General features: G+C 42.3%; 1 protein-coding gene across 1 annotated transcript in view; it reads left to right on the top strand.

The window, feature by feature from the left end:
* Positions 1-19,378, top strand: part of fgf22 (fibroblast growth factor 22) — a 28,640-nt gene extending 9,262 nt beyond the window's left edge. The window contains exons 2-3 of the mRNA XM_031868465.1: positions 15,921-16,024; positions 17,539-19,378. Of these exons, the coding sequence (XP_031724325.1) occupies positions 15,921-16,024; positions 17,539-17,733 (299 nt within the window). The 3' untranslated portion in view covers positions 17,734-19,378. The remainder of the gene's footprint in view (positions 1-15,920; positions 16,025-17,538) is intronic.
* The last annotated feature ends 5,145 nt before the right edge of the window (positions 19,379-24,523 follow it).

Raw genomic sequence — 24,523 nt, 5'->3', positions numbered from 1 at the left:
TAATCTCAAAGGTCCAGTGTGTGATTAGAGTGCATCCATTATGCATTCCAGATGAAGTCCATAAATAAGAGAGCAGATATTATTATTATTTAAAGACAATTCGCACACATGGCTCACAATGTAGAAATGCAAACTATATGGAATGACACCTGGGTGGGAACAGGGTTCACCTATCTCAAATTACTAAAAATGTTAGATTTAAAAATCACACAAGTTATATTTTGTTCGTCTTGAATTTAGATGCCAATTTTGTGAAAGCAAGAAATTGTGTGACCGTGACTTCCAAGATTGAAGCAGAGAAGTCCGTCTGTTCTGAATAACCCGTATTGTAAATACATTTCATGAGAGTAGGATAATTAATGCAAATGTGGAGGGCTAAAAACAGCGACTTCGATGCAGGTCTGCACATACCAACAGGTTGAGACCATACAGCGTCTTCTCTGAACTGCATTACACACATCCACCCGTACCTGCTTTTTATCTCTTAGGCCATTTTGCTAAACGAACACGAGCAGGATGTGAGTATCGTGTCAGGGCTCTTTGAACGAGTGTGTACATTTTAGAAAGCATGTGCCTGTGTTTATACTTGTGCCATTGCAGGAGCATGAAGTGGACCCTAAACTGAAAAAGATGTGCGTTTCCTCTTCCTAATGGCTAATATGAACCAGACTTTACCTTGCACTCAATTCCGATGCATGCATGTGTGTGTGTGTGTTTGTGCGCACGCTGACATGTGCAAGCTTGTGTGCACACAAGTGTTTTCCCGTCTGGAACGTCCATGCTCCTCATTAGAACACAGAGGGTGGCAAAAAGCATTGCAGTGATATAGCTGAAGTCAGACAGTACAGTCCACAACATGCCTCACTCCTGTGTGGACACACTGAGATCTTCGTCTTGAACGCTGCTTCCTTCTTGCTGAACAGTTACTGGAAATTTTATCTGGCTGATTAAAGACGCTTTCACACATGCACTGCAACCAGATGTATCTGTCTGCTTCTATTAAATTGATGAAAAAGTATCCATGTGCAGTAATATGGAAAATTGAGGATGCGATGCATGGAGATGCATCTAGAATCGTTGTGCGTTTGAATCGTTGACAGGTTAAATCGTGATTGAATCGAGTCGTGAGGCCAATAGATGAGAACACGTCTGAAACACGGACAATCAACTGTTGTGTGCTACATGTGTGAAAGGGAAACAGTAAAAAAGTGTGAGACCATATTCTGTGGACATTGTCCGGAGTTCATATGAGAAAACTGCTTCAGTTCTCAGAGCTTGAGAAAGTGGACGTAACATCATAACATTCATCTACAACATTCCCTCCTTCTCATCTATTTTCGAGTGATTCAGGAAGATACGGTTGTGGTTTTAACACGCTTTTCTGCCCCCATAACTGAGCGGGCAGAGAAAATATTCAAACACATGTGAAACACCGGGTTTTCATCTCATCTTTGCCAGAAGCTGGTTTGATGTGAACCTCATGCCCCTCTCTCTCTGTACCATATTTCTCTTCATATATTTATTTCTATACACATATCTTTCACTATCATCCTTTTGATTCTTTCTTTGTGTCTGTCTGCCCCCCTCCACCCATCACCATGCCTCTCTCTCTCCTGCTGTCTCCATTTCCCCGTCTCCTCCCCTGCAGTGGATAGGATTAGGGTCAGGCCCCTTTGGCCAGTGGAGCAAGTGACAGCTCTGACAGGGCCCTGATTTCACTCTTGTGCCTTCTGTCACCTCCCTGTATGCCCGTCTCATTTTAATAATGTAAATATGGGGCAAGCTCAGGCCACAGGGAATATTCTGTGTCCTGGTGCTCAATCACTGGAACCTCGCTCCACACCTGAGCACTTATGGTTGGCAGTATTCTCCAAACGATCTTGGATTTGGTGGGTTTTCAGACTATTGTTGAATACAGAACTACTTGCAAAAAAAGACCTGTATTCAGTTTGTTTAATGGCGTCCAGGGAAGACAAAAGAACTGGCGGGATTGACAAAGTCCTGAGAACATGAAGAAAACATACAGGGAGGGACTCACAAGAGACATATTGAACAAAGAATGGTCAAAATCGAAGCAGCAAAGGCCCAGATACCCTGGGTTTGAATCCAAAGTATGGTTCAAGCTCCAAAAACACAGGATCCTACCTTTCCCATGATGCAACTGGATAGTTGGGAATCTCCCGCCACAGAAGATATTGTACAACAGCTTTTACAAGCTGAGCAGTACTCCTCATGACAAGTAAAATAAGCTTCATGTGTACAATTTGTGTAGTGCCCCTTAGTACAGTATTTTGTATCCATAAAATTTGGGTTAAAATATCTATAAATAAACACTATAAATCAAAATACTTTAGGACATATGAGGCATCCATCTTTGTTTTATTTTCAGCCTACAAATACATAAAAGTTTCCCAGTTGTGATTACAGCCTGGAGTTTCACGTGAGCCCCATTTGTTGGATACAAGTTGGATGAGAGATGAATGCAGCATGAGTGAATACTTTCGCAAATTTAGCTAGGCAGCCTGCGCAATCATTACCTGCAAGATCTGAGAAAATAAGATGTTCAATCTAATCTAAAAATAAAAGAGCATATGTCGGCAGAGACTCACTGTGGTTAAAACTGACAGGGAATGCGGGTTTGGCTCAGATGCGGATGCTCTTCAATAACTACCCGGGAAGATGATGGTAGGAAACTGTAAAAAGGCCTTTGTTTCGTCCTGATTATGTTTCCACTCAGGGTGGCTGAGTCGGGTCTGGACAGCCAACCAAACCAGCCACAGATGCAACACACCAGCTTACTACAATTAAGTGGCACAGGAGAATGACCTCAGTCTAATGTGGATCCCGTCGTCCCAGCCGCCCCTCCTCCGTACCAAAGTGCAGGAAACTGCAGAAGCCGTGAGTCACAAAGCTCTCGGCGGGCAGATCTGTTTGTAACTATCTGTGAAGCCTTTGATAGCTTGCTGTTCGCCTGTTACGGATGTGATGCATGATTTGGAGGCAGTTGCCCTCCTTGATTAAAGAAAAGGCCTCTTGGTCGGTACGACTGCGGCCCCTCGGTACCACACAGACACAGAGGAGTGCACCGTGGGCTTCATTAACCTTTTTCACCTCTGCTATCCCTCAGCCTCACCACACCAGCACTCCACCCCACCACTCGCACACTCCCCCAGGTTGTCCTCTAGTGTTACCTTTTCTGGCTGGCTTGCCCCCACCGTGCTTGTAAATTTGGGGTTTGATCAGCGGAGGGTCTTTTCCCATTTGATTTACAGTCCTGGAGGTCCCTAATGAACTGACTGATGTTCCATTACGTACAATCACAGCTTAGCATGTCCAAGGAAATTAGTGTTCAGTGGTGTAACTACCGTGGAGTGCATGCTGACAGGACATGCAGATCCACTAATCACTGTTTGATGGGAACTGTGTGTGTGGTAGAAGAGATCCCAGTACTGCCAGAATCTTTGACCTGAGCCTTGCCATTGTTTTTCACTGAACTCTCGTCTTTGTACTAATATTTAGTGCCCGATAGTATCACTTTCTCAGGTTCACTGTCTGTATAAGCCGTGATTTTGAACAGTGAAATTGTTCAAACACATACAGCTGAAGAGGCACACACATGTGTACACAGATATATCCAGATGTGGGTGATGATTCCAGAGTATTGGGTCAGTCTGTCTGGGGATAAATCAGACAGACTAATCTGTCCTGTGAGGGGATGGAGGGTAATTGGTCACATTTGACCCCCGGCCTCACGGACTGTGGGAACGCGGGCTTTATCTACCAGCGGTAATTGGCTAATGAAACACTTCCGCAACTCCTTCACTAGATTGTCATCCACCGGTTGGGATTGGCCGAGTCGTGCGTGTGTGTATTTGCGTGTGTGTGGCCGGCACAAGTCGCCATGTGCGTGCGGGCCGAGAGTGTGTGCAAGTAGTCTAGAGAAAGGAAAATGGCAGGATGCGGAACTCCCAGTGGCCATCTCCACAACGTTATCAACAGCATCGGCCTCACGATGCCTGCAGCGTACTGATACATTAACAGAGCACACATTAATGGTCGTGTGGTTGCAATTACATTTCAAATTTAGGTTTGAAGCAGAAATGGTTAATGCAATTCAAATGAAATCTCTGGCCCAAGGCAGGGATTTTTGTGTGGCGCACAACCAGGCCATGAGTGTTTGCAGCATTTAGATCATTCTCTCAATACCGCGGTCGATATGACACATGCCTTGTGTCGTATTTCATTGAATTTTTCTCATGTTTTATAGTCGTTTCTGTGTGATCGGTTATCTGGGCAAAGCCATGCCCACATCAATCGAAAGACGAGAAAACCAGGGTGGGGAGAGTGAGTAGTGGGGGTTGGTAGGAGGGGTACTAAGAAAAAAAAGGCTAAAGTTACGGTGGTGAGACAATGTCTCTGAGGTCCCATCAAGTGAGCCATTCATAGATGCGGGCCTACCAGTTTGTGGAGCCAGGGAGACACTCCGATAGAGTGGGGCCCAGGGTGGCCTTGTCTTTTTGTCCCAAGCTGACCCCTGCTCTCCTGCCTGGCCTCTGCGCCCCTCACCTGGCCTGTCCCAGCGCACTGGTAACGGGATACCTGTAATTTGCTCTAATGGCCTTTGAAAGACCTGGCTGGGCTAATCCCTGGAGTACTTCTCCCAGCAGCCCCGTATGAAAGGGTGGGGGTAACAGGGCCGTTTGCGAGTCTTGAAAGAGGACCGGCCTCTGGATTGTGTGTGAGAGAATGTCACCCCTTGCGGCCGGGGCTGGGGCCGAGGGAGTGTGGGAGTCAGCTTTCAGCAGATCACCACCATGTGGCTTGTTCACATGGCTTAAAAAAAAAAAAAAAGAGGCTTGTAGAGGAGAAGATTGTCTCTGCTTTACACCTCCGTCAGTGGCTTCGTCTGGCAGGCAGGGGGAACTGGCCGAAGACCAGCCTGCGCACACAACTCTAAGAGACTGCACTTCAAATCGTTTCCAGATTTGCTTTTGTAATTTGTGCTGAGGTGTTTCTTCATGGATGACATGATAACAGAATAGATTTATATCCCCAGTGCTGCAGAGCTGCAAGAGGAGCAGACATACAGAGTGAAGTTAAAGCAAAGCAGCTAATGACCTCGGTCAAGGGGACGAGACAGTCATGGATGGATGACTATCAATGGAGGATGTTCCCTTATACGACCTGCAAAAATTATAATAACACTAATGATAGTGATAAAAATAAAACCAACACTGAACAAAACGCTACGGTCATTGAACATGGACAGAGATTGAAAAGACAGGAGAAAAATAATCTTATCCGTCTCATCTCCACTCTCATCCCTCCAGAGATTTTAATGGAATGTGGGAACAGCAAGTGATATGTGGGCAGGGAAGACCAGCCCTCTGCTAGTCTTTTCTCTCCTTTCTTCCTGTCCTTTCTATCCTTCGTCCTTGTTTCTTTGATGGGGCGGGCCACATGCAAGGGAAAGTACTCACAGAAATACGCACACAAGCACCTGTCGTTTTTGCGCCCTACTTCCTCAAGGAATAGAAGCCATTGGACACAGTCATATCTAAATGGTGGCACACATGCACACCGTGCGTACAGAGTGATTGAGAGTGACGGCATGTTTAGACCTGTGAAAGTTCAAGTGTGCGAGAAAAAAGAAAAGGGCGCAAAAAATAATCCTGTTTCTTATTTCCTTTGATGATACTTTAATTATGTACTTTATACATTTAGTTAGATCAAACATGAGTCGAGTTGAAGGATTCCTCTCTGTCCAGGAATTCAGAGCTAAATTAGGCAAGAGAAACACTGTTCAGACTCCCAGACAGTCTGAGCTCATTTCAGGAACCGAATTACTCGGCATATTGGCTTGAATGTGCTGCTTCAGGCTGTTCTCACCCACTATGTGTACTTATAACTTAGAAAGGTAATGCGCCGTAATTCAAATATAACCCACGTAATCATGAGCCAGGACATACAGGTCTGCCTCTAAGGAAGTCAGGTGACGTAGTATAAAGAGTGACAAATTCCACATAGGAAGGAGGTTGGGGTGGAAGGATGGATGGATGGATGGATGGATGGAAGGATGGAAAGATGGATGGATGGATGGATGGATGGATGGATGGAAGGATGGATGGATGGATGGATGGATGGAAGGATGGATGGAAGGATGGATGGATGGATGAATGGATGGATGGGTCGAACAGACTCAGGCTGTCTCTCAATGTCTCGTAAGAAACCAAAAGACAATCTTTACTTATTTTACCTTACTTTTCTTATGTAACTAACGTACTTAAATAACACCACCTCTGTAAGTAACGTAACATAGTTATTTATTTTAACCCAAAACACAATCTTTTCCAAATCCTAACCACCTGATTTGGTTGCCCCAAACAACACATTCATAGGGGAACGCACTAAAAACGATTTTCGTAAGATATCCCATGAACCGTTGTAGAGGAGGATGCGTTGGCTGCTTTGAATAACGTGGTGGGTGATGAGAGTGAGGGCTGCTCAGTTCATTTCATTTTCATTTCATCACTGGATATCGTGATAACATTTTCTAGATTTTATTATCCTCCTTGTTTGGTTCTCGCTGTGAAAAAAACCTGAGATTTGTAACTGCAAGTGGTGTGTTTTGTGTTTTTTGTGTATATGTGTGTGTGATAAATCCAGCCCAGCTCAGCTCAGCTCACCTAGCTGCAGACATATTTCATAGCTGTTAAGGGATGAATAAATCATCCCAGTCCTTTGAGAGTTGATAGGTATGATGCATGTCTGCCGACCGGCAGGGAGGGAGAGGAGGGCTGACCCAAGCAGACTGTGGGACAGAGACCAAAGAGGTACGACAGAGGAGACGTGAGGGACAGACGGGCAGTGAAAGGCAAGCTGGCAGATGGGAGACAGGAGGAAGGAGAGAAAGACAGGTACAGTTTGTAGAAAGGGAGGGAGGAACTGCCTCTAGATCGACAGCTGCTCTGCAACACACACTCACAAACACACTTAAAATTGCACATGACACACACGCACACACACAGCAAAGCACAAATCCTCTGGTGGAACAGTAGAGCTCTCAGAGTGGCAGTCACAACTCCTTTAAAGAGACTGTAAAATGTATACTGCTGTCTAGAACTGGTCGGTCCAATAAACCAAGAAAGGCATTGCATCATATTTATTTTGAGCCTGATCATGACACTTATTCAAACACAAATAAATGCCATAATTTCATCACTATGAAACATTATGTGACTCAATCGGGGTGTTTTTACATTAATGAAAGTGAAATCCTTAGAAAACCTTCAAATTTAACCAAAATAATAGAGTCTAACCTTTTTATTAGTAAATCACAGAATGAGGAACATAAAGTAGCTTCTCATAACCTTAAAATAAATGTTTCAAATGGACCTGAAACCCTTCATAAAAATTTGTAAAAAAGGAACCAGGTGAAATCATCTAAATTGGAGAGTAAACCTGCAATGTGCAACTGCTTATAAATTGAATAGTTATATCCTTGGCATGCCTTCAAAAGTCTGAGCACAATTAGTAATTGAATCAAAGATGACCTAATTTACAATGTTATTTAAGGGCAGAAAATCATTGTGGCACCCCAATCAGTCATGTCAAAGCAGGTACTTTTGCCTTTAAAAGCAGATGTAAAACACCTGCTCTCTGGTTGGGGTGTGGCCAAAAGTCCTCCGTGCTCACAAGTTTTTGCTTGTCAAGCAGTCCAGTCTAATGTGTTGCTGTGCGCCCAAAACACCACTAAGTTCAATATTACTGTTGACTATTTATAGTAGCTACAAGTGTGCATAAAAAGCACATAGATGACCACCAAGTTAAAGATGTCCTTTCCACTGACGTGCAACCTGGTGCACCCAGTCAGCCTGGTTTTAAAAAATGACGTTGCTCTCGGCTTATGTTTGTTTTTTGTGGCACAAATCAGATTTTAATCAAAGGCTGCTTAAGGAGAAAGAGGACGAGTTGGATGGTTGGGTCATACACAGGTCTTTCTACCAGGAGACTGGTGGTTGTGTCCTGTGTTGAACCAGAAGTTACTTCTCTTTTTTTTTAAAACCAAAACATGATCTAGGGAATTCCTCACCATCTGCTAATCAAGGGCTGTGTGGGACGGATTTGTCCCAGGGGGTCAAAAGTTCGGTTGATAGAGTATACTTTACCAGGAGAGACTCTCAGTCATCCCCTGAAGTCTTGGTTCATCAGGAGGATCGTGTTTACTCTTGCCTTTGACTCAGTTCGGGTGTGTTTTGTATATGTGTTGTGATTCGACTCTATCCTCTGGTTTCAACTAATAGTCCGTGTGGGGCTGATCAGTGTTGTTCCTGTCTGTGCCTCCCTGACCTGACCTGCCCCTACGTGATTTGAGAGAGGCATGTAGCTAAAGGACCATACATATACACTCCAAAAACATGAAAATGCTCACATTTTTGCTTTCAAGTGGTTCTTCAGAGTCCAAGTCAAACCAATAAACCTTCTTAAACACCTAATAGTAAAAAAACTTTGAATTGTAGTTCAATTGTCACTATAAATACTAGTATACATCTTCACAACGAACCTAGCAGGGCTGCTTCCAATGATTTTACATCCTCTTTCTAAGAGAGAGGAATACACATTAATATTCAAACTATTTCAGTCCAGAACACAGTGTTTCCCGTAAACTACTTCTCTGTCATATTCCACAACAAATTGAAGATCGGCTTTCATATCAGCCCACTCGCGGTAATGAGATCATCACTGATCCAGTATCACGTGCCAGACAGCAGAGATTTATTCTTTCAGTAGCACAAAGAATTTGCCATCAGTCCTAGTTTAAAGTCATTGTTTCTTTTTGATTGCATCTCTCAGACAACGTACATTCACCCAAGTTCAGTACTGAAATTCAAGCTATTTTACTTGGAATATTTACATTTTATGAAGATTTATATTTCTACTCCACTATCCGGAAATATTGTATTTTTTTTTCTCCACTACATTTGTCTGACAACTTTTCAGATTCGTTTTTATCCCCTTCCTGGACAGTGAAAATCATGTATCGGGTCTCTTGGGTCAGCTATAAGATGCAACAGGGCTGTTTTTCTGAGGTTGACTTTTTATAGATACGCGGTTCTCCCAGGACAGCGGTGCTACAAACAAATGATGATCTTACAGAATATGATGCATTGCTGTCAATTAAACAACTTAACAGTATGTAGTTCAAATTAGCGCAGCCTTTAACATCTACAAATGTAACATACACAGCAGTAGTATTAATCCAGAAACATCCTGGTTAAACACTGACAGGGAACATTTTACTGCACAATAATTACTTTTACTTTTTATAGTTTATGTACATTTTACTGATAACACTTAGTTTGCTTCTGTAAGTAAGGTTTTCAATGCGGCACTTTTACTTGTCGTGGAGTATTTTCAGTGTGGTTTTAGTACTTTTACTTACGTAAATGATCTGAATACTTCTTCCACCACGGTTTGAAAATGAAGGCCACTGACACAGAAGCAGTTATTCTTGTGCTGATACACTTCTTCACCACATGCTAAGGGCCATAATCAGTTTTTTGTTGCTCAACATTATGTTGTCAGGGAATAAACAATGGCCTCTGCCCCAAATCAATGTCATGATTATGCTTTATGGACTATTAAATGAAAGGGCAGTGTGCAATCGTTGCTTGTGTTTCTTGGCTGCCTTTCACACTGCAGGTAAAACTGGTCCACGTCAGATCCTCTTTTTATTATCAGCATATTCAGAAAAGTCACATAATAACTGATATTGCAGGTTTGTGCCACATTTTAGTCTAAATTTTATCTTAATATTGTGGCTGTCCTGGATACACCTAAAGCTTCAGTATGTTATAATCCAGTGGTCGCAAAAAAATAGCTTGTATCCTGCCACCGTGGCTCACAGAGGACTAAAAGAATGTATACACACATTTTAAACACAAAGTAAAAAAACTTTGCAAAAAAAACACAAACATTTTTTTTTATTTTAGTGAGGAACATGTGTGTGTGTGTGTGTGTGTGTGTGTGTTTTTTTTAGAGACAAATGTGTGTGCCTGAGTCACGTTGCGAGTAACGTTGAGCATAAGTTCACCAAAGTCCGCAGCAACGTTTCATGGGACTTTCCAGCTGGTGTAGCAGTCTATGAACAGAGAAGATAACGGAGCAGCAAACAACGCTAAAAAGAAGTTTACCAAAATGACGAAAAAGGGTCCACGCTTTGCTTAGACGCTCACATGCTCATGAAACACAAAAATTGTAATTGGGGATTGTAATATCCTATGACTTCGGTGGCCGGAAAATGATAAAAGGACATTGAAAGCAATATAGACATAACGTTGCGCTCAAAGAAAAAGGGGTTGGAGACTCCTTCTGTCTAATAAGGCGTATAATGTGTCATCTGAACACATCTAAAGGCAAATCTTTGTGGTTAAAGTGGAGAAACACGCTACCATCACAGCCTTCTTCCGGCTGCTTCCCATTGCCACATAATCTCTCTCCGAGTATTATGTTCAGCTAAAAGGGATATTAGTGCACCCTTGTAGGCAGTCATGATGTTACACGCAGTAGTAACGCCATGCTTGCAGGGAACCACCAGCACAATAGAAAAATGAATTGTCTCCTTCCTCTTTTTTAGTTGTTAAATTATTGTGACGTCTTCTGACAAAAAGCATAAATACAGGTGAATGATGATGATGAAGTTGTAGTATATTGACAACCAGATGACTGATCACAGAGACAGTTAGAAGTGGCTAAAGGTTAACACATAGCAATACCACAATCCCCACTGGGTAGTTTATGTCATCGCTTTGCAACACATCAAGTTTCCCTGTACACAATGGCACACCAGGCCAGTGTTTGGAAGACTTAACATTTTGGGATAAAAACTCAGTATTGGGGTGAGAAAAAGTGCATTTTTAGTGGGAACAACGGGCTGAAGCAAAGAGTAAAAATAGAACCGAGTGCAGACACACTCCAAGAGCGAAGCTCAAACCTGCACAAATTGACTGTGTCCGATTGTCAGTTTCAGAAAGTTACAAAAATGTTCGGATGCAGCTAATACCTCCTGTGCTCATTCATGCAGCTCATTTATTAGACTTTGTTAAACAGAAATTTCCACCACACAGGTTTGCTTGCATATCAATGTAAAACAGAATCAACCACGAAGGTATTAGAGAGAGCTGTGTTGTCCATGAGCCAAAGTTGCATAAATACACAAACACAAACATTGTTTGCAGGTTGCACATTTCCCTTTTGGAATTAAGCAATCGAAACCAACCCTTCTCCACAAGTCATTTGTTTAGTATTTTACTGTACATTCAAGGGTTAATGTCCAAGTTTCCATATCACACCACCTGTGATGGCCTCCACTAGAGCGCCTGTTCTCATGGTAATATCTCAAGGTGTTTAAAGCAATAGTGAGTGATGCAGCCTTTGTCTGTGCCGATACACACAGGCGGCTGCTTCGCCCAGTACCAGACCCTTCGAGGGGGTCATGGCAGATCAAAGGTGCTGGTCACAGCCATTAGGCCCGGCAGCCCAGACCCGACATGAAAAGCTTGTGTTTTGAAAAGGAGGGCAGAAGGAAAGAAACAACAGGGCCCTCTTCGTTTAAAAAGCAAGCAAACTGTGAAATAATTGAAAAGGTATGTCAATCAAGGGCAGGAGCACAGCGGGAACTCGAAGATTCCCAGGCTCCGCTCTGGTCGAGCACTGAGCCATGGAGGGCTGCTCAAGGGGGCAACCCAAGAAATTAAAGACCTGAGAAAAGGAATAAAAAAGAAGACGGGGAGGAAAGGAGCAGGGAAAATCTTTCACTCTTTTCTGCTTCAAATTTGTGATGAAAGGAACCATTTTGCCACACTTTTGTAGAGCCCCATTCAAAACGCTTGGTCATTAATAAGATCTTGTCTAGCTCTTCACCTCTCAGGTGAGTAACAAAGACTTATTCGGGGGCAGCAGCCATTGGAAGCGCCTGCCCCCACCACCGAGACCCCCTTCTTATAACCAGCACCTTCACCCTGTACTCGCTCCCTCCTCCTCCCCCATACCATGAGTCTGACAAAAGGGAACCCCGTGAGAGTGTCTCTCTCTTTCCTTTCTGCCTTTTTTTTTTTTTTTTTTCAAAGTCAGAAAAGGCTTGAATGATCTGACGTTGGGCTAACGTCCAAAAATTGGGGGACGGAAAGAGAAGAAAGAGTTAAAAAAAAACTGGGTAAAAGACTTTTTCTATGCTTTTAAAAATCCCATAGAGGAGAAATAAATGGCAAGTCCACAGTTGACTAGACATGTATAGTGCAGGATTTGCTTGTAATGGCAGCTTGAGCTTATTGACAGTCCCAGCCAAAACATGTCAAAGGTTAAGAGATCTTGCCAATTGCAAGTGGGAAGCCAAAAGTACCTTTTTCATGAGCTCAATAGGGCCATCAGTTGATACTTGCTCAGCAGAACGCGGAGCAGGAGTGACCTTCAGTTTCCAATGCAACTCAGGGACAAAGAATGAATTTGTCTCCGTTGTTTCTCTCTCTTCTTTTTAATTGTGATTTTGTTCAAAAGGTTTGAAACTGTTCTTGAATGAAAATTATTCACAGCTTAAAAAATACTTTAATTCTCTCTAAACACTGTTACGGAAGAAAAAATAGAATTTTATTGGAGCAAACTATATATTCCTGCCCGTTTGTGTTAAAAGTTCTTAACAATTTAGACCAGACCACAAGTTATTAACAGGGTTTATTAAAGAGAGGATTATCCCCACACTGCACTTAAAATGTTAGATATATTCATTTGTCCAATCTAAATTTAAGTTGGTTTGCATGGGCCTAAAAAGTCACAATTAATAGTTTTAGGATTTCTTAAGAACCACCAACAATCAAAAATAAATGATAAATGATAAAAGAAAAAATGTAATAGTTTCAGTCAAAAATGAATACTTAGAATTTATTCCGTCATACAGCCTTTCCTTCCAGTAAAGTGACCTTTGGATTTCAGCAGTTAGGAAAACCCTCTAATAGCTTAAAATACCTCACTCTGATTTCTCAGGCTTTCAACACAATGGAGTGACTTTTCAAAGGGGGGACTGTGAGTTATATGGATCTAACTGGTCTTTATAGATGTGTGGTCAAGCGTCCAGAGCCCGAGTGATTCCTCGAGACAATGTGAAATCCCCATTTCATGTGCTCAGATCTTTTGTATCTGCTGGCTGCTACAGCAGCATGCATGAATGAAATGACATGAAGGCTACCTGTGAGACTATAGGAGAGAAAGTATTTAATGTGCTGTAGAGATTTGTTGAAGTGCTTCACAAAATCGCTACAGATATCAGCCAGAGGACCCCTCAAATTTTAAAAATACATTTCTTTAAGACTATTTTCTAGCTTCAACGCTTTTTTTTCCTTCTAATTTGAAACTTTAACTGTTCACTAACAACTCTTTGCAATGTCTCAGATGTGACAAACATCCTTCCAACACACCTACTGTGCCTGGAAACTCAAACCAGCAAATAATGGCTGGCACCACTTACAGGCACCACCGGTTTTTATTGGCCTGGACTAATCCCCCATAAACCCTTGCAGCGCTCCAATCACCAGCCGGGGCCTCGGCTAATTGCTTACGAGTCCCTTGCACGCTCCAGGTGCCACCGTAGCACACCCGGTGTTTGTAAACACAGCTCGTAAAGAGGAGGCTGCCATCAAAGTGTTAACGTTTCCTCGGAGGATCAGAGGCACGGCAGGAATGATAGGGGTGCAGCTGGGCTGGTACCTGGACGGACTCGACGGTGGCATTCCCTCCTTCCCTGCAGCTGTGGCGAGCGGATAGAGGGCTTCATTTACACGGTCCTGTCAGAGAAGAAAGACACTCAAAAGGAGTTTGTGTTTGTTTACCTTCCTCGTGGTTTTCTTCCTTTTTACTCTTTGTACTTCCTTGTGCCTGAAGTAGATGACCTCACTTGGTAAGCACCACTGGGGATGTTCAGAGCAGAGCTAATAAAAAAAGAATAAAAAAACAGTTGGAGATAGTTGCGTGTTTAGAATGATGGGAGCAGCAGATGTATGTTTTTTTAAAGTTTTGGAGCACTTCAGATGTGCTCATTGAGAAAAGTCGGCATAGGCAGGTTTGCATGGATGAATGGGTCAACACACGGGAGACGATGATGTTCACTTCACATTTTCAACCGACAGTCAACTTTGCTATTTTTTTGTAAGCATGACCACAATCGTTCCCAAACCCCAACCAGGTGTTTATTATTGAAACCATGAAAACGAAGCTCTCAGAAGCTTAGCAAAGTGGTCATTTTAGCCCAAACCACAAGCTTTCTGTAACCTTTACCAAGTACTTCTTTTAACCCAAACCATTATCTTTCCCTAAACTTAACTTCACTTAACATTTTGGTGACTAACCAAACTTATACTATAGTGTCGTCACATCATCACACAGAAATATGACAGTTCTGGCAGACACAGACAAATAATGTCATCCTGGTAATCGGGATGTAAGAAAATGTTCTATGGATAAAAAAATATATTTTGTTTAATTTGAAGGACTTGTTCTGTATAAAGAAAGACTTGAAAATGTGAGAACCTACCCTTTAAAGTCTGTTCTAAAACAAATATATAAATCATTATTTCATCCAAAAACATGTTAAGTCGAGCCTTTTAGTTCAGCTTTAATGTTAAAATCTGGATTTGCACAAATATATATAGAAGAAACTGCATTGCAGGAGGAGTATTACCTGCGAAAGCGTTTATTTTTCATTGCTGGACGGGTTTAACCAGCGAGACTGCTCAGGAACTCAGTCACTGCCGTGAACAAGACTTGCGGTTGTACCAAAGCAGCTGGGGTTTGGTCAGTTGGGTGGCCAGACCAGTGGCCCACTGCTGCTTTTATGACTACTTCATTTCCTACCAGCTTTAGGTCACCCTGTCCTTCAACACCTTGATCCGGTACTTTGTTTACAGCATCTTTCCAAAGCCAACAATCCTCTTTTCTACAAATATCCCACAGTGCCTAGTGTTTGAGCAGCAACATTGCATGTTTTCTTTGCACAGACGTGGTTTTCAGGGGTGTAAAAAGAAGATTTTGTGGCCTGATTAGATAGCAGGCCGCATCAGGGCGCTTTTGAAGGTGTAAGTGGGCGATTTAAGCCAGAAAAAAAAAAATATGATCCAAAAGAGAGCTTCATCTCCAGCAATTAGCTGCTATTCAGAACCATGCGGTAAGCCTTCAGGTCATCTCCAAAACATCTCCCTGTCGTAGCCATGACAATTGCTGTGTGCCGTTATTTTTGCATGCGGACAAAAAACAGATCAAGAGGGAGCCACATGGGACTTGTTTGCAATCAGTGCCCAGAGGAAACAATTAGGCCACAAGCTTGCCAGCTTTTTTCGCAGGGTGAAGTGAGTTGGAGAGGCTGCTTAAGTGGCCGGCAGGCGCGGGTTTTGTGTCCCTCAGTAAACAAAACTGGGCATCATCAGGGTGTAGTGTCACATCTGGAGCTAGGAGGAATGGATGCAGGCAGCGAGGCAGAATGACACTGTGCAGGCTCAGACACTGTATGTGTGTGCTACAGAAGTGCATGTTACAAATTTGGTGCATCTCAGGATGTAGTCCGAGACCGGGGTGTACAGATTAAGTTATTGAATTAAGCTTTAATAAACTCCCGCCTTTTCGGATATGATCAAATCTCAATCTTTTCTGCGAGACGCTCCAAACTCAACTGGTCTTCTCACAAAGGGAGCTCTTCCGAGCCATTGTGCATGTCATGTGAATCTGTGTGTTGTTTTCTCTTGTCCTTGGCTCTATCCCGCCAGAGCATATGTCTGTCTGGTATTCTAATCGCTAATGATAGAGTGGCTTTTGATGGGGAAACTCCCAAAAGCTACATGTTTCTAATCCAGACTCTTGTTCCCTCTTTTATTTTCCAGGCCTGATGGAAATCCGATCTGTCAGTGTGGGAGTTGTTGCCATCAAATCTGTCAGCACCGGGCTGTACTTAGCTATGTCCAAGAAAGGCACGCTCTTTGGATCGGTGCGTATACAACCCGACAACATTGTTTCTGCAGGTCAAGATGGGAGGGCTGGGAAAGGGAGGAGGGTGGTGAGGCGTATATGTATAGGGGTCCCAAATGAGTGCCTACCCAAACATGCTGGATTCTGCGGCAGTAAAGGGAATCTTCTGCTGGAAAGTCCAGAGAGAAGGTCAGAGTGCCGCAATCAATCATGGCTGTACACCTGGGCCACGGCTGACGATACCTGCAGCTTGAGTTGGCTTGTTCCACTGTCAAAATAAATAGCAGAGAGAAGACACCAGACCAGCAATGACAAAAAGCCAGCTGGGCTCCTTTAAAAGTCTTCGCGTGCCATCTGCCAATTGATGTTTCACACAGCAAGCTTTCAAAAGTAATCACCTGTCTTTGTTATAACCAGCCGCACATCAGACCTGAGGTGTGTGGTGTCTAGCTCATGTACTTACATCTTGGAAAAGGAGAAATCAGGGACAGGCAATCAGTCACTGATAGCAGTGATAAGAGAAGTGCCGTCAACAAGCGAACACAGTAAATAAGACATAAGCAGATCTGAAGACCCGAGCCTGAAAGCTCCCATAATAACAAAAAAGGCAGGTGAATCACGCCGGGCTCATACTACCCTGATGCTATCACAGACAGGGCCTCATTATGGCCGCACGATTACGATCTGGAAAAGGGAATGCAGCAGAACCTCTTGTCACTACAATATCTTTCAAGACTCAAAAGTGGCTTTGCTGACTGTTGGATTACCTTCACAGATTAATATACCTGAATCGAAAGCTCTTAACTTAATCAGAAAAGAGATGGCGGACTTGATAGAACATAACATTACATTTTGAAAAAGGTTGGTTTTATTCCCAACTTTGTTCATTCTAATTACTTTGAGTACGTTACCTGTTCTGTTCACCCAAATGTTTAAATGTGTGGTATTTTGGGGGTTTGAGCTTTGTTCCTGCAACTGAAACCCTGAAAGGATGGCATTGAAAAATAGCAACATTTCATTCCAGTAACAATGTCCCAGTTACTCAGGATATTTCACAGACCTCCATGTGATCCAGTCAGTGATCAGCTTTCAGTGATCGGTCCAGATGAAAACTTACGTGTGGGGCCTGTAGCTTATTCCAAGTAATCAGAACATTGTTTCTGGAAGAACACGTTGCTTTGAGGTCTTTATTTCTTAATTAAATGAATTGAGCAGCACAAATGAAATTCCACTGACATAAACTGTATTTGGTTTATGGAAAATAAGAGGTGGATATCGTGAAACCCCAATGTGAAGAAAATTATGTTTTTTGGGTGAACCAAGCCTTTAATTGTAGACTAAAAACTTCCATTGTGGCTTCAAAAAGACAAACCAGTGAAATACTTGAAGCAAAAACTATAAATTACACACACCTGGGAAATCCTTTACTGCAACAACAGACATTAACCTTTGTGCACTTCTTGGAAACTGACCTAATCCAGCACAGTAGGAATAGCCTCTTAAACCTCTCCGTCTTCCTCCCTCTGATCACAGGTGAAGTACAACCCAAGCTGCAAGTTCAAGGAGCGCATTGAGGAGAACGGCTACAACACGTACGCCTCCCTCCGATGGAAGCACAGCGGCAGGCAGATGTTTGTTTCGCTGAACGGGCGGGGGAAGCCACGGCGGGGTCACAAGGCTCGACGGAGACACCCGTCCACTCATTTCCTGCCCATGCTCCCTTCCTAGCTGCCCAAGTCTGAACTCTGACCGGCGACCGGCTGACTGGCTCACCTGCCTCCTCACACTAGTGTTGATCCAGCCGTGAAGGCAATCTTTATTTTCATTATTCCATCCTCCTGTCACATAAAAGTACATTTGTTGAGGGCTGTAACAATTGTAGATTTAGTATAATATGTACTTTTTAAGTTATTTTCTCTAATGATGTTCAGTAATACAGTAAATATACAGTAGGATTATACTATATCCAGGCATCTGTCTGGCTGCAGTATCGTCTGTGTGTCTGAACTGCATGTAAAGCTGCGGTGTTGGGGTGATGACTTTAAGAGGCTGTAAGAGGACTGAAAAGGGATAGCAAGGCTATTCTAGATGCTCCGCTAATTAAGAACGGAAGCATGTGATCGACTCTACAATTAAGTTGTCACCATGTATCATACCATGTTAAACACATTTCTCATCTTCATCACATGTTGACCACCATTTAAGCCAATGAGAAATTGAAAAATGATAATAAGATTTCCTGTGCAACACCGTTTCACATATGATACATTCACATATATTGGTACATGGTTTATCACATGTCAAACAGCATTTCACTGAATTAACGTACAGGCATAATGTGGTTTTTGGACATTTTACACGTGAAATGGAAAAGATGAATGTTTCACATGTGATATGTTTATAAGGCTAAATCTGACTACTTTTAGGCCAGTGAAAATGAAAAAAGTTATAACAAAATAGGTATCCATACACCAGAATCAAATTTAAGTGAAGTAAAGTTGTGAGGATTTACATCATTATAATCTCTATACACAGATTACGTATTCATATACAGAAAGCATTGGCCAAAATGGAACCCACCGGCTGTCGTCTGACGATGATCTAGCTTTTTATTAGCTTAAAATACGCTACTTGTGAAACAACACGGTCGTACATGGCGTCTCTTAACTCCAGTCACGCACCTCAAGTTGCTAATCAGAGTGTTAACAAGGAATGGGAAACCAAATAATTAATGAACAATTCGAGTGGGGACTTGGACTCATGCCCTCAGTAGTTCTAAAATCCTGGTTATGGCGCTACTGCAAATCGAACATCCTCACTTGTTGCTTGGGATATACTGTACTGACACTACTGGATAAGAGACACTGATCTGCACCTGAACTGTGCAGACGAGATGAAAATCTCTACTGACTTTAAACACATTGATAAATGAACTGTTCTGTCTGTATATGTCTATGTATGACAAGAACACGAAGCTAACTACTGGGATTACATGCTGGATTTTCTGAGATGACCTGTGTATGTTTGCGCATGCTTCTGTCGGACTGCTTTTCCCGTTCAACAACCCACAGCTAATAGAGTAGGAATCAGTATCAGAAAAGAAAATGCAAAGTCTCATCTAGTCTCCGATTCTTTGTTGTGAAATTAAAAAAATATACGTTTTGAGTCATTTAACGCATTATAGCAGACATAGGTAAAGCAGATGTCACATAGCAGCAACTTCATTAATTGTATACACAGTAGTAAAGGGTTATTACATACTGCCTCTCTCTTAAGTCTTGCTAACATTTTCTCAACAAGGCTGTTGCTAATAGAACATTTAATATATTTAAAACATTTTGTACTCTAACTGTTTGAAGTTGATGTTTATTGTTATTGTCTACTTTTTGTGTTGATTGTAGTCATACTGTTTAAAAAAAAGAAGGGAAAAAAAAAGTAATCAAGTCCATATTCAGCTCATTTTATATGGTATTACTACTGGATATCGGTACACTTGTGATCCACTTATCATAAACAGGCCAGTAATAGTAGGTTGTATATAAGGCCAAAGTCTCAGAACAAACAGTCTTTAGATTCATTTCAGCAAAGTAAAATCATGTGAGTGCCTTGGTCCATGCTGAGTTTGGTAAACTTCAATAAAAAATGTGGATAAATCATGAGTCATGGCTCCCTGCCTTGCGCTACAGTAGAAAGCCGTTTGCAAATCACTTCTCCCAAAATGGCATTTTAATCTTGTCTCAAGCGTGAAGCTGATTGTTAAGCATTGGTAACATCTCCATCAGAGCTCGCAGACATAATCCCCCTCCTCATCATAATCATGACAAAACTCACAGCAGGAGAGGCGTTGATGTGGAGGACCTCCCCGTGTCTGATGAAAGGTCCGCGGTCGTGAACTATGCACCCGAGCATCAAGGTCATTTACACACAGACGAGCCCTCCAGTGGCACAGGAGGCCACTTGGGTCTTTTCAGCCAACAGAAAGGAGAGTCGGGGGATGAATATTGGCTGTTTGGGGTGAATAAAGGCCAACCTTTCAGCTTGTCATAATGTGAGATTACTGTGACAGGGGTACATGTCTGGTCAGGATGGCGTGAAGTCACACTGTAGTTCAGCTCCACAGGTCTGGGTGCAGCACATCAGTATGGGGGGTCTGGCGGTACTGTTGCCATGCAAATGTCTTTGTCCTCAGCTGTGCACCCTTGCGGGTAAAGTAAAGACTACTTGTTCCTTTTGTTGCTGTTGTGTTCTAACTGTAAAATATAGACATGTCATCAGAAAGGAAAGGTTTGGCACATTGGAGTACGTGCTCATTCACTTTCCTGCCCAGCATTAGATGAGATCGATACCACTTTCATGTCTGTACGTTTTAAAATGGAGCTTCCACCAGCAGACAGCTAACTTAGCTTAGCGTAAAGACTGTAAACCAGGGGAAACAGCTGGTCAGTCTCTGTCCAAAGGTACCAAAATCAGCCTACCAACATGTCTTAAGTTCACTAATCAAAACGCATCTAGTTTGTCTTACCTGTACAAATGCCTAAGTATAAAAATGAACAGTTTCCCTGCAACCAGCGAAGACCTTAAACGGCAAATTTTCATGTTTACATTTCGTTTTTCGTACAAGCTAGCAAGCTCGCAGTACTACAATGTTGCATGTATATGATATACAGTATATTTAAGCTGTTTTGCTTTCTATACAGATGTGCAGAATACAGTGCATTTCAGTTTTACAGGTATCTCTGAACATCTGATTGGTATCCAACCCTCAGCAGGCACAGACACACTTAAACATGCACAAAGCGATTCCATTTTCTGCCCGTTCTCTCGATTCACTCGCCTCTTCGTCAGTTTGTCGTCCACCTTTTCTCCTCTACCTCTCCTCTCTCCACTTTTTTTTTAACCGTCCAAAAATCTCTTCTTTCTTCTTGGCCTGAGGGTGTGACTGTTGTGCCAGTTCGAGGGACACCAAATGGGAGCTGTAATTATCATTGCTCCACCACTGTCCTGTCAGCGTGCTCGCCAGCAAAACAAGAGGGATCCTTTGGAAGTCCTGATCAAAAGCTTTGGCCTTTGATCACGAGGCAAAAGGAAAAACCTAAACACTGTGCAAAATCAACGAGGAATGTCCCAAAGAGAGCCCAGGAGAATGGAAATGACAGCCATCCAGAAGACATCCTCAGCTCCTCCTCTGCCATGATGTGTTGATGTCCAGAGCACAGGTGTTTGGGCTGTGTTTGATCTGATCGGTGTAAACAGAAGACCGAGAGAGTGAGTCATGCGATGATGATAATGATGCGTCCGTCAGACAGCACCTGGTAGGCTGCACAGCGCGTCATCTCTTTATGTTTCGGAACAGGCCTCTTACGCAACATGAATTTGGTTGTATTGTCTGCCCACTTAAGACACCGCAAAGCACATCACACCTTCACATCGGGACATGTGAAGGTATATTCTGCATGACCCATTAAAAATGGAAAAGGTTACATTGACTGCTTCAAAAATTAATTCGCAGCTGAGTGACAGAAAAAAAAGTAATCATAGAAGCCCATTTTGAGGGCCTTAGCCAAAATCTACAGGGGCACAAGTCATGCTGCTTCAGCGACAACAAACCACAGCCCCTGGAACCTTTGAAACCCTGTGTGGTCATTTTCTCTCACAGTGACTGAAAAGAACTGTGGTGGGTGGGAAAGAAAAAAAAGAGCCCCTCGCCACTCATAATACCAATCTTATGTATGTAGACGAAAATGGGAGGGATGGGAGGGGTTGGGGGGTGGCAGACGGACTAAGGCACAATTTTAAAGCGCTTATTGAATTGCCATTACAGCTCCTGAGACTAATTGTGGCTGTTGTGTGTCTCTCGGTGGCCTAGGGGGCTCTGGAGTGGCCCTGTATGCTCTTACTCAGTGGGGTTTTCAGACCGAGTGGCCCTGAAAGAGAACAGGACCACCGTAGATCAATGGCAAACCTTTCACTCTTTCACAGGCCCTCGCTAATCCTTCTCATTTGTCTGCCATTTGTTGAGGCACATTCACAGCTCCCTGAATTTAGGATTAGGCCTTGTTTTGTTACAAAAACAGCCCAAGTTATAATGCTGAATAGATGGACTAAAGGGTGGACGACGGATGAGTGTGTATGCGAGTTTGTGAGCATGTGTGTGTGTGTGTGTGTGGTTATCAGGTATACACTACATACATGTATGTTTGACCAAATTCATGAGAGAGCAGAACCTGTTCCGTTTTTTCTCTTAAATCCCATTTCATGTCATAAGTGGTGCAAAAATTATAGTTTGTAGGGTGGGAGAAAAAAAGATTTGTGTCTTGAAATTGTGTAAAATCAATCATGGGGGTGGGGAGTGGGGAAGGAGACTATGGTTGATAAAAAAAAAAAGACTCTGTTATGACTTGGTCGAGGTACACAGTGTAACTTGTCTAGGTGAAAGTTCAGAGGAGGAAGAGGACATCTTCGAAGAGGGGGGGGGGGGACTTAGGGTAGAATGGAGGTATAAAATAATATACAGTGCTATTGTGAAGTTAGTTGACTCCGGACAGCTCGGTTTACTTGTATACTTTGTAATGCAAATTAATCTGCGTGAAGTGAAGAAAATCCAGTCTCTCTTGTGGGTGTCTCATCACGAGTCAGATAGATAACAGTTACTGAGCCAGCCGTTAGGTAAACTCAAAGAAGCGGCTCATCAATGGGGGAAAAAAAACCACAACATTTTCCTTTGTGGAGGTTTTCTTGTAGCTTTAATGTTCACACAGCAACAACGATCTTAACATTTACAGAAACCTTTTCAACACTGTATATGTAAAACATATCATGGTGTGATCATTTTGTCTTTATGTGGGACTAGAGGTGGCATTCTGAATTTAAAATGTACAACATTCTGGACACGAGTGGGTGTATCATTAGCTTGTGTTTAGACTGAACATGGGGGGAATTTTAGAGGAGGCCCGATTGCATGCAAGGTCGATAAAAAGGTGCGAAATTGGCCAGAAATTATGTTTGAATATTCTGTTTCTATTTCTTTCTATCGCTTGCTTTGAAAGACTGCAATGGACGAGCTCTAGGTATCTATGCGATAACTCCTCATTTCACAACAAAAACTTTAATAAGGTGACAGCTGGCTAGAGATTGCCAGGAGATCCTGAAAGGTTCCTACTTGCTGTTGGCTTTATTATATGTAATTTCCAGTATCACTATATTAGCACCACCACGAGACAAAGCACAAATCCTTTAAGCAAACGTACCCACTCACATCCTAAATGAAGGAACAGAAAATAAACAATCTAAGAGCCCAATATGATCAGAATCCTAATATTATAGTTAAATGACTAACAACGATGTTAACGGAGAGCAAAATATGGCTGAGTGCTTTCAATAACCACAGATGAAGTCCCTGCACACATTTCATTTTTTAGAAGATGAGAATATAATATTGCGGCTTTTTTGGTTGACATCACTTCACACCTGAATGAACTGAATTTGAAGGACAAGTCAGTTAAATAAATCTTTCTAAAATGAAATACTTTATTTCAAGATAAACATTTTTAAAAGCATTTATTTATCATTAGAGTATCTATTATTTATTATTAATTCAGTTCTATTTGAAAATTGACAATAAATATTTTTTCTTTATTTGATTTGACAGTCAGTTGTTGACTACATACATACGTTGATATAACTGCTCGGCTACTTCAATAAATATGGGACTCAATCACATCGCAAGTTGAGGAAATTCCCTCTAACTGGACCTCGTTGAATTTTAATTGAATACCCCTGGTCTATGGGTTACACTTGTTGTCTATTTGATTCTCCACAGGTCATTTTGTTCGTCCGCCCTCTGGCATTTCGGAGGACAATGCAACGAACAGCGAAGTATAAACTTCTCCATGCATGCTGGGAGCTTGCACGCACTCTGCCAAGCGCGAGTACAAACAAAGTTTTGGAGTTCATCGGCTGTTTGAGGTGAATAAACATGGACTGCCTTAATGAACCAGTGGTCAAATATGCGCAAATGACATGTTTGTTACACAAATGTATACATTTAAAGGGAATTGAACAAAATAGGGTATAATAAGTTCAGGCTAAAGCCTACACCTTTTCGGCCAGCATGAACTTGTTTTGGTTTATCACTACTTCAGAAGCAATGACTAAACTAAACTAACTCTTAGAACTTCCTTTTTCCAGAGGTATCAAATATGTAATGCTATAGATGGAAACATTTCCATACAGCTATGCAAACACGACTCCTACATGATGTAATGGCACAAATTGATTGAAACATTTTGTTAATAACTTTGGAACTACTTTAGAGGTAATGAACGGAAATATCAACGTTAACGAGGTTAAAGTTTTCCACTCAGCTGTGATATCATTTACCGTTGCACTGCTCTGTCAAAAATATGTAAAAAGAAAAATACAGGACTTTTTAACTGTTCCGCATGCTATCTTTTTCATATGTCTTCTACTTTATCTGAGAGCAAAGACAGAGTTCACTGTCCTGAGTCTCCTTTTGAAA

The sequence above is a fragment of the Anarrhichthys ocellatus genome, unplaced genomic scaffold (assembly GCF_004355925.1).
Source record: "Anarrhichthys ocellatus isolate YVR2014 unplaced genomic scaffold, GSC_Weel_1.0 scaffold42, whole genome shotgun sequence".
Taxonomy (NCBI): domain Eukaryota; kingdom Metazoa; phylum Chordata; class Actinopteri; order Perciformes; family Anarhichadidae; genus Anarrhichthys; species Anarrhichthys ocellatus.
This window is presented reverse-complemented; position numbering and strand designations above follow the sequence as displayed.